This window comes from Eupeodes corollae, chromosome 2 (assembly GCF_945859685.1).
Source record: "Eupeodes corollae chromosome 2, idEupCoro1.1, whole genome shotgun sequence".
Taxonomy (NCBI): domain Eukaryota; kingdom Metazoa; phylum Arthropoda; class Insecta; order Diptera; family Syrphidae; genus Eupeodes; species Eupeodes corollae.
This window is the reverse complement of record NC_079148.1, coordinates 109,730,688-109,741,880: the sequence shown is the minus strand read 5'-3', so window position 1 is coordinate 109,741,880 and position 11,193 is coordinate 109,730,688. Positions and strand designations below refer to the sequence as shown.

General features: G+C 35.6%; 1 protein-coding gene across 1 annotated transcript; it reads right to left on the bottom strand.

Annotated features, from left to right (window-relative positions):
- Window positions 1-699: 699 nt before the first annotated feature.
- On the bottom strand, window positions 700-9,429 carry LOC129947024 (actin-related protein 3). The gene is made up of 9 exons (XM_056057429.1): window positions 9,291-9,429; window positions 9,139-9,227; window positions 8,797-8,977; window positions 8,505-8,711; window positions 2,301-2,408; window positions 1,940-2,231; window positions 1,631-1,875; window positions 1,479-1,562; window positions 700-1,408 (listed from the first exon to the last, which is right to left on the bottom strand). The coding sequence occupies exons 2-9, from the start codon at window positions 9,180-9,182 to the stop codon at window positions 1,313-1,315; spliced, it is 1,257 nt and encodes a 418-aa protein (XP_055913404.1). The 5' UTR covers window positions 9,183-9,227; window positions 9,291-9,429; the 3' UTR covers window positions 700-1,312.
- Window positions 9,430-11,193: the final 1,764 nt, after the last annotated feature.

The following is an 11,193-nucleotide window of genomic DNA, read 5'->3' as shown; positions in this document are numbered from 1 at the left end:
AATTGTAAACAATATATCTCATCAACAATAATTTTCAGTTTTTGACGTTTCACCGAGTCATGACGTTACATATTTCACTTCTTAAAGTTGGTAATATTGTTCTCAAAAGCGAACGTCGAAGTTCGCCTTTCATAATACCACGACTTAAGCAATTCGCCAAATCGTTCGACTCGCGAGTCATAATAAGGCCCCATATCTGCACTGGAGTCTACGTCGCTACCGAGGAAGCATAGCGACCAGTTAAAGATCCTGAAAAAATTATTGAGACCGTCCCAGTTGGCTTTCTCGTACTGCCAAACGGTTCTCTTTGGAGCTCTTTCTTTAACTGGATTTGTTTGACACGAGAAATTAGCAGATATAACACTATGGTCCGATGTGCCTAGAGGCGTCAATACACTGATTGTGTACTTATCAGGATCAGAAGTGAGAAACAAGTCAAGGGTATTTTCTGCTCGACCGTTAACGTCTGATATTCGAGTAGGCTCATTGACAAGCTGAGTAAGATGGTTAAACTCAGCAAAAATCTCATACTTAAAAGTATTGTTCTACAAATGATCGATCTTTTGACCAAATCAGTTAAGACAATTTATCAAAATTGCAGTACATTCTATTAACCTGTCCATTGTATTTCCAATTCTTGTTTTTATCTTTCAAACTTAAAAAAGTGCATCAAGAACTTTAAAACAAAATAAAACAATATTATTCATTAATTTTGATTGACCTCTTTTTTGTCTTTTCTCTTCTCTTCGAATCGAATCACTTTATTGCAATATTACAAATAATTTCATATGGGATTGTTCTTTTTGCTTAATGTTTTTTAGTTGTTTTTCATTTTATTTTTTTTTTGTTAATTTGTTGCGCGAAGTAGGTAAATATTATGGTAATCAATTTTATTTTATTATTTTCAATTCTAGTTTTCTTTTTAATTTTTTCTTTTAATAACAATACACGATAACGTCCGATTTACAACTCTATTTCTATCTATTTTTGTTTTGCTTTTGTGTGTTGTGTGTCCTGTCTACAAAACTGATATAAAAAACAATTATTTATGAATTATTGCTTTGTCTTCATAGCAATAATTTTTTCTTTCGTTTTTTTTTGAAAAAGTATTCTTTTTTTTTTTAAATTAACAAACATGACAACATAGAGTATTTAATTTTAATAAAATACAAAAAAGAAAAAAAATAGGAAAATACTTCAACGGAATGACGGATCAATTTTAGTTTTTCTTGATTTAAACGAAATTTATGCAAATGCGGGCGGGCGGTGTGTTTTGCAGGAAATGTAGGGAAACAATATAAATGCACCAAAATTATGTCATGGTTCCAAATACTGGATTGTGACGGCAAATACCGGGACCGTATTCTTCGTAGGCAGCCTTCGTGTGACAGACTTGGTAGAATTCGGGCTATAAACAAAAACAACGTTATTATAAGAAATGCTGGACATACAATCTGAGTATGTATATGAATTTTTACCGTTCCAGCGAGCATGCTTCCGCCGAACCACACCGCGTATCGCTGCATGTGATGCGTGATCACTGAAACATCAATTGGTTTTGGCTAAAGAAATGAAACAAGAACGATATTATTTATGAAGAGAAAACAAATGGAAAACTTTATAAATTTACCTTAATTCGTCCCTCACTCAAATTCTCGCTAATTCTTAGCCGTGTGTCTACAGATCGCTTGATATCTCGCTGCAGTCTCCTACCAAAGTCTTTAAACATTGTAGATCCACCACTCAGTACGATATTATTGTAGAGCGGTCGCCTCACATCAATCGGACAATTTTGGATGACATTGTCGACGATTTCCGACAGTGGAATTGTAAAATCCGGATTTGAGAATTCCGGATGGAAAAAGATCTCAGGACCTATCCAAGGACAAACAGTAGTTGTTAAAATTAAGAGAAAAACTTTATTTTATTTATTAAATACCTAAAAACCTTTCGTAGCCCACGTCTACACTGAAGGGTTGTTTGGATACGGCATTCATGCCAGTATAGTTGCGAATCCATTTTCCCGGTTCCGAGTCGTACTTGGCAAATTCTTTGGCGATATCGGGACAAATGTAGCAGTGTTTTTCTTTGATTGCTTTGGCAGTTTCTAGACTTTGTTCCGGTGGTATACCGACTTCACGTTCACGCAGAAGACTTTGAATGAACGAAGTAATATTGCGACCAGCAATTGGAATATGTTTAATACATGAACCGATGACGTAGCCTTCAGCCTAAAAATTAATTTCATTTTATTTTATTAACTCAGTTTAATGGTCAAAAAATGTATTTGAATAACTTACAACAGGAATGACGTGAGTGACACCATCACCACTGTCTACGACAATTCCGGTTAAAGTTCGTTCCTCTACGGGTCTGGATGCCCAACTTGCTGCTAAAGCCAATACAGCCTGTAAAAATTAATATTTATTTTTTTAAGGAACTTTTTAGTTATGGACAAACATTATATTAAATAAAACTTCAGGGTGAGACTTAATTTTGTTATTATTATTTTATTCTCTATAACTTTTTCTTATATCTACGGATTTGCAGGCTTATGAAAGGTAAAAATGCAAAGTGTTATCAAAACTGTTCTAGATATTTTTGAAGACATTAAAATTTTATTTTGCTCGTTACCAAAATTTAAGTTATGGCTCGATGACACGATAGGTTGACACAGGCATGTCACCATCGATATTTGAACACATATCGGTGTGCAAAGAAGCAATTTTTATAAATGTCCATTGACACTGAACTTGATTTTATGATTAATAATTCGGCCTTGAAACGTCGAATTGCTGCATTTTAATCTTTTTTAAACAGTTTTTTCGATTCGATTTTGATGGATTTTAATTTTTAAGACATGTACATAGTTTTTTTAATGAACATTTGTTGTGGGCTGCTGTGAAACAAACTGATGACATTTACTGGTCATAGAAATCTACTGATTCGAATCCTCTGGAATTTGTTTCTGTGGTTTTATTTCAAAAGCAAGAGAGGTCAATCATCGACGGAATAGAGGACATAACCGTTAGCATGAATAAGTATAGACTTATGATGACTGTTTGTTGACTACTGAAAGGGTACAACTCTTTTTTGGGAGACCGACGACGATTGATCATGACTTGAACGAAATGTGATTATAAGAAATCAGGCCGCACGACATGACCAATTATGGCTTAATTGAAGTCGCGTATTTTCAAAGATTTATAGATTTGATACTGTTAGATACTTGTTTCGATTTTATTTTTATTTTATGAAAGATTTTTCCCCCAAACTCAAGACTCAATAAAAAAAAAATATTACTCCAATTATGATATCGTCTGAAAAAAACTCAAAATAGCGGTCATTCAAAAAATTAAATGTAGGGTCACTATTACCAAAATATTAACAAGTCCACTTAAAAAAGGTCAATAAACACCTGCGAGCTCTTCAGTCTGGCGTTGAAGAAATTAATCCGTGACATTAGCACTTGAACTAGAGGAATAATCAAATATTAGTGAAATAAATAGGGTTTTTTGAACTTGTGGGTTTAATCTTGAAAAACATTTTTCGGAGTTACATTACAAACTTTAGCCATCCTTGGTACATGAAATAATTGCGTTTACTGCGTAACAAAAGACATAAGGTATCTCAAAACTCTGTCTCCAATCAACTTTTCTTTTTATGTTGAACTCTTTAACTAACTTAAGTCTCTTTTTAATTTTGTATATGCTTGTTATGTTACTGAAATGGGCACCTCTTTGAAAGAGAATCCTAAAAAAATTTGGAATTTAGTAAACTCAGAGAAAATCAGATGGCTTTCCAGTTAACTTCACTTGAAAGAACCTTTCATTAGGTAAAACTGTTGATAACTGTAACAGTTTTGCAAAAAATTTCCGTAAATCATTTGTTAATAGCCCTGTAGAAGTTGATGAAGTATATTTTCATAATCTTCTTTTCGCAAACTAGCTGTAGTCACATACCTGTGCTACAGAGTACTGTCCTTGATCTTTTATCAGCGTTGAATGAAGAGTGTTCAGCTCGTCCCGATGGTATTCCACCGATAGTATTAAAAAGTGTAGTAATGCGCTAGTTGAACCCCTTAAGTTCTTATTGAAACTTTCTCTAAAAACAGGCAAATTTCCCAGTATATGGAAGAAGTCATTTCTAACACCAATTTTCAAGGTAACAAGTCGGATATAATCAACTATAGGCCCATTGCAAAGTTTTCTTGCATTAATTAAGTGTTTGAACAAGCTGTCTGTGAAAGTGTAGCCTTATTAAGTAAGAATCTCATTTGCGAACAACAACATGGTTTTGTGAAAAAAAGATCAACCGTTACTAATCTCCTCACATTCTCAAACATACGTTTAAACGCTTTAGAACACTGTGTATTCACTGACTTTTCTAAAACTTTTTACCAACTTAGCCACGGAATTATTTTATTTAAACTTAAGGCTCTTGGTTTTCCACCATTTTTCTTATCTTGGATTAAATCATACCTTGAAAACAGATCCTATGAGGTAAAATTTAGAAATTGTCTTTATCTTGAATGTATTTTGGGCATTCTTTTGAAGATGAGGAATGTTTTTGGAGACAGTTAGCACCCATTATTCTTGAATAGGTTTCAGGATCGGGTGGAGGGAGGGTGCAGTTGACGCATACCTTAGCTCTAGTGCATCTTTTAGTCGTATGACCAAGAAGTTGACAGTTTCTGTACCTCATTGGTGAAGGAACATATTCCTTTACTTTTGCCTTATACCAACCTATTTCTACTGTTTGGGGTATTTGACAGAGATCAAAAGTGAAAACTACTAGACCAGTGGGTTTGACTTTTTTTGTTAATTTGTATATTACAGTTACGCCCTGGGGTTTCGTTTCTGATTCTTCGACATTTTTCAACCACGGCGCAAATACGATGCCTTTAGAGGACTTCAGTTGTTTGTGAAGACTAACTGTCAGGGAATTTGGTTAGACTTTGGTTCTGAGGAATTTATCGGCAATTTGTTGGTTTCTAGCTAACAGGAGAATGCTTCCGTCTTTTAATAATGATATGTTATCATATTGCGTGATAATAGCATCAATAAACTTTCTTAATACAAAGATACTTACAGACAAAAGTTTTTTCATCATTGTTAGCTGTTATAAATACGAATTTTGGATTTTTCACATTACGCACAATAGACAACGCGGGGTATTTAACCGGTAATGATCGTATTCTTTTACAAATTCACTGTTACGAAATTCACAGAAAACGTATTGAATCAAGTCAACATAATTTCATTCGCTTTGCCTTAAAGGGTCTTTCTTGGGATGATCCTTATAACCTGCCTCCCTATGGACACCGTATTCATCTTCTTCAAATGCAATCTCTCCATTAAAGGCGTGTTAATAATGATTTAATATTTCTTCATCAACTCATTAATGGAGACATTGATGCACCTTATTTGCTATCTTGTGTACATTTGAATTACCGAGGCGGATTTCTTTTGATTTTATATATATTGGCTTCCATAGAACTAACTATGGAGAAAATGAAGCTTAAGTCGAATGAGCATTTTATATAATTTAAACTGTTTATCGATAGATTTAAATTTAAATAAGGTGGGATTAAAATCATTGTTTAGAACCAGTGCTCCACTATCGTAAACTTCTTTATTTTATCTTTTTTTTCTGTTTTAATTTATGTTAAATGTTAATTATGTTTTATATTTTGTGTGTTAGGCTTTAATTGTATTATTATCTTACTAACAACTAACACATGCACTTATGGAGAGCCTCTGATCGTTGTTTGAAGCTTACTACTTTCTTAAATTCTGAAGTGTATACAAAAAAAAAACCGCATGCAATAAATCGAGTAATCATTCGACATATGAAACGGCATTTTATTAACCTAAAAGCCATATCATTTATGTGCAGAGTAGTGTGAAATGTAATGTAATCATTGTTCCGTTAAAAACAAAAAAAGATGAGTGTACGATAGGGTGTCCGATTTCTTTTTTGATATTTTATTTGCAATCGTTTCTTTTCAAATTGAATTTCGACAACCAATTATTAACAATAATGTGATTCAGAGTAAATAATTAAAACTGTAGTTTGAGGCCCAAATACGCCATTTTAAAACCTTCATCAAATGTATTTCGTCATTAAGGAGCAAAAAGATATGTGTCCGGATTGTTTTTTAACCATCTGTATATATATTTCTTTCTATAAATCCCATCGCATAGTAAAAGCCCTTTATTTCTTTCCACAATAAGTTTTAAGAGTCGAGTTATTAACAAATAATCTGTAAAGTTTAATGGGTAATGCTTCCTAAACATAATAGAATAGGTACGGGTGAATGCATCCAATTCTCTGGGCATTATCTTTCTTTTCTGAAGGAGTCTTAGTAGTATAGTAAGATATAATGCTTTCATAGGCGTACAAATATAATCAACGTGCTGACACTCCTTTTTGAACATATTTCAAACTGATGGAGAATTTGAATCCCTAATATATTCCCCTTTTCGATTGAAATCCTGGAGGAAGGCCTTACATTTTTTATGGCAACTATGCTTTATATATCTCTTCTACTCTGAACGTGGAACTTGTCGAGTTTTAGAAGCTGAGTAAGGTCAATGATTCTCGAGAATTTTCTCCAGATGAGTCCTGAAACTAAAGGACGTTTTTAAACCTCTACCTTCCCTGAATCATCATCCTCTTCCCACATAAACAAGGCATACAAGCCAACGTTTATGTCACCAACTCCCATCCCACCTCCCACATTGTAATGGCGTAAAAGCTAGACAACGCTCCTATCTCCGATACTCCTTCTAACTCAAGGTAACCTATCTGAATTGCTGTTACCGAATCCTAATCTTTTCCTTACACATCAGAATGATGTTTTTAACACCAACTGACTCCACACCCTATCTCTTCCTCTCCAACCGCCTCTCATCTTTATTGGGCTGGATCTAAACGACCCGTGCCGATGATCAGCCTGGCTGGGGGCCCAATTCAAAAATAGCCCAGTCTCTAACCGAGTATCCGGATACCTGGCAATCTCCGGATTAACTAGCCTTATCTGTATATGCGAATCTCTGTCTGTGCAGATGGACCTCTTTTCTTCGCAACTCGTGGGACCAAGATGAACAAAAACAAAAATGAAAAGAATGATGACACCGGTATCTCTTCAAGACCGGGCGGCAGTTTGCCGTATCTCCTGCGGCCAACACAGAGAAGAGAGTAGTGGCAATCCAAGGACACTCCTCTGCTGTTGGTAGCAACGAGAGTAGGAAGGTAGCGATACCTAATTCCAATAGTGGCAGGGTTGTGAAAAATGGCCCTACCACTACTAATGAGAGTACATCCAGAAATAGAAATGGGAAACTCTCAAAAAGCCTATGTAGACAAAAGCGGCAAGCGGCGAGAATCCTAAAGGCCTTTGGTGCATCATTGGGGGCTAAAAGGACAATGAAACAAACCACTCGCGTCGAATGGGCTAACAGCGTTCTTGATGTAACAAGGACCAATAAAGACTTTACGTCTAAACGTGAAAGGTCTCTTGAAGGGGCCATACCGAGTCCAAAAACGGCCTCGTGAGCACAACACCAGCACTCCCCTCAAGAAACAAGACAGTTTTAGTGACGTCACGAAAGGCAAAGTCGTGGTTGCGTTCATTGTCGATTCATTATGGTACAATATCGGGTGATCGTTGGCAACTGGTCAAGGTTAAGCTCTCGGGTGGCTTTTTAAGCATTTTGAGAGAACTTCCAGCACCACTTCCTTCCATAGGCGATGGGGGTTTGCCTCAAGGTCATGTCAAACTTATGGTTTATGGCGACCAGAGGAGACTTATACAAACTCGCTGTCAGCCAGTTAGATGAAATTTGGCCAGGTGCGAAGCTGGAGGTTGTCGCTAAGGAAGACATTCCTAGACCAGAGCCCGCATTTGGATACAGTCCATCCTTAATGGAGACTGAGGACGACCTTAACATGATCCTTCTAATCGAGGACGAACTCTTGGGTTCATCCTCAGACTCAGAGGATCAGAACAAAACGGTGGTAGAAGTTGTTCTGTCTAATTGTAGTCAAAAACACTTCTTCTCCGTCTGTTACGAAACGGGGAAGACTTCTGATCCATGAGGCATGGATTGTGGGATCCGTTGTTCGATGACTTAGGACTCTTCGGTACTAAACACTGTCTGTGACAGATAAAGGTGAACCTAGATCTTGCATAGGAATTTGAACTGCTTAAAATATTTTTTAGTAACCACTTCTAGATCACTTGATAAATACATACAATTCTGTGCTGAATGTCATGACTGTTCGATAACGAAACGACTTTTACATTTCCCCTCTTACTTCTCATAAAACCATAACCGTCTCACAAAGTTTTCAAACACAAACTGATATCTTATCATTAAAAAAAAAAGCTTTTGATATCAAATTCTTGAAATGAAAAAACACAAAAACAACTAAACTCTTACTAACAAACTTATTCTTTTTTCAATACACACACACCCTAAAAAAATATGAATATTTACCTGAACAGCAATATAGAGGCCCGGGACATTGAATGTCTCGAACATAATCTCAGCAGTGTACTCTCTGTTCTCGGGAGTGTTCAGAGGAGGCTCTGTCAACAGGAAGTGATGGTCTTCCGGTTCAGCCCGCAAGTATTTAAATATGCACTGTTCCAAAAACCTTTCCATGAGATCCCAATCCTCGACCAAACCATGTCTCACTGGATACTAGAAAACATTGTTAAACACATTGTTGTTAATAAAACGATCGACAACAAAAACAAATCTGACTCATGTTTATGTGTTGTCTTACCTTGACTGAGTAACCGGTCGCATCGAAAGCCTCGTCACCAATGAAGAAATCCAAATCCTCAATACCCTTAGTCACTCGCCTGGAGCTCTGATCACCGATGCGAGCCGATTCCTTGATCGCAATTGCAGAAGGTATAATAAATTGTGGTTCTTTGTTATTGGCGAATCCCAGCTTTGTGTAACTATTTTATCAACAAAACATTCAAATTAATAATAATACAATTTGTGTACTTTTTATTTTGCTTCCATTTTGTTAAAAAAAGAAAATAAAACACACGGCAAAAAGTATGTCAATTGTTGTACACACAAAAATCTGTAATCACACAAAATCCATTGAACTTACCCGGTTCCCACATCAATTACGCATGCTGGTAATCTTCCTGCCATTGTTCTTTGTATTTAGTTTATAACTTAGTTTAACTTGGCGAAGTGCTAAATTGTTTAATATTTAATTTTTAATGCAAATAAGCGTAAAATTTCAATTTAAAACCACACCTAGAGATGAATGTGTCACTTTTTCGTTTATCGAGAAAAAGTCGTCGGCTGCAGTCGAGATAAAAGAAAAAAGTTTTTAATTTGGATAAACGATGACAGTAAAATGTAGTAGATTTTCACTATCGGTATAACGACGAAAAAAAGAACAACGAAATAAATTTTAACGAGAAATTGTAGAACTGTTCGCTTTGGCAATTTGTCGGCTTTAGATTTCTTAATTTATTTAAAATTGTGTTTTGTTTTTAATATTTGATTTATATTTTTAAGGTTTTTTAAGAATGAGTGGAATATAAATCTTCACAAATGAGTCCATATAAAAACAATTTCGGAAAGAAGTAAGTTGATATTTGAAAGTCAAAGCTAAACAACTGTCAAAAGAAAACTTTTATACAAAAACGAAATTTCTGTAGTAATAAAGGGTGACTTTTTTAGCTATTATTTTTTGCCTACACTAGTACTGTGTACTGTTAAACATCTTCAGTTTGGTCTTTAATTTGTTCTTCATTTTCTCGGAAAAAAAAACTTTTTAAATGTGATTATCTGCTTACCAATGAATGGAAAATTTGAAATTATTTCATGTTGATTTATTTTTTATGTTGATTTTTATCCATATACGTACATAGATATTATGTTTGTGCACTAAATGGAAATTAAAAAATAAGCAATCTGTCAAAGTGGCTGTGGCTCGGTAGAGTATGCCGACAAATTTGGATTTGGCTCAATGCCAATGGGCTTTGTGGTGTATATTCAGCCTTGGACCTAATAGCCTTTTTACACCAAACCCAAAAAGTTTTCGAAAACCCGAAAATCGTTCACACCGAACATCTACACGTTTTCATTTGACATTTAAATTTATTTAACACCGGCTGTCAAATTTTGTATTGATGACAAAACTTGTGAGCAAAAAGTTTTGTTCTTCTCAAATTATTTGAGAAAATAAAATGAATTCTAACCAATTCAAATTGATTTTAACGTAACACCAGCTCGTCTCGAAGAAGAGTTTCAACTGAAGTTCTGGGGACGGGTGGAACGGGCTCACGACATGAACCAACAAGAACTACAAGCTCGCTTGGCTGCAGCATTCCTCTTTGTTTAGAAGAAGAAGAAGCTAATTGTCTAAAAGATATATCAAAGAATCAACAACAAACAAAACTGTTACAATAAAAATTAATTTTATTTGAAACATTTTCTTTTTCTTTCACAACAAATTCAATCCAAAATGCTGATCTTATGACTATTGCTTCTGCTGGCCAAATGTCCCTTCAAAATCGCCATATTTTGTGGCCGTCCAAACAACTTATAGGCTGGGTTGAGAAGATCCGAAAAAGAAAAGGTCAATTCCTATGTAGTTCCAGATTCGTACAAAAATAACACCCATCCAGAGCGATCACTGAAGCTGTTATGATGGGCTGCAATTTCTCCAATTTCTCTTTGGTTTCTTCCTTTGAGGACTCGCCTGGCTTGTCCAAAGGACTGAGGATTTTCTGATGTTAGTATCGCTGTCCATCAAGGGGCGATAGCCCGCTGCGACATAGCCTCCACCAAAAATGTTTTTTTATACTTATCGCCTTTCTCATACCTCCCAAACCCTTGTAATTGAACCGAGATACCGGAAAGTCTTTCTCCAGGTAGTAAGCGAAAACGTCGAACATATTTGTGGCAACGAGTTCGAAGACGCATCCTTTGGAAACGTTATTACGAACTTAAGCAAGTCTCCCTCATCCTTGGGGTCGTAATGGCAGTAGCCATAGTGAATCCCGATCGCTTAACAAAGAGCGTTTTAAAATCTTGAGGATCATAGTAGAAAATGCAGTACCGCAAATAGTCACCAGCCTTTTATTATCGACGTTTTTTTGTTTCTACGCAGCTCCCCCAAAGTTTCCTTTTTTTTCTCTTCCATATT

Bases quoted from the DNA above. Each gene is read 5' to 3' on its own strand.
- LOC129947024 (XM_056057429.1), bottom strand. From the start codon at position 9,182: ATGGCAGGAAGATTACCAGCATGCGTAATTGATGTGGGAACCGG. The intron at 2,409-8,504 runs GTAAATATTCAT...TAATTTTTACAG, and splicing joins GCCTCTATATTGCTGTTCAG to GCTGTATTGGCTTTAGCAGC. The intron at 1,409-1,478 runs GTAAAAATTCAT...TTTTGTTTATAG, and splicing joins GAAGCATGCTCGCTGGAACG to CCCGAATTCTACCAAGTCTG.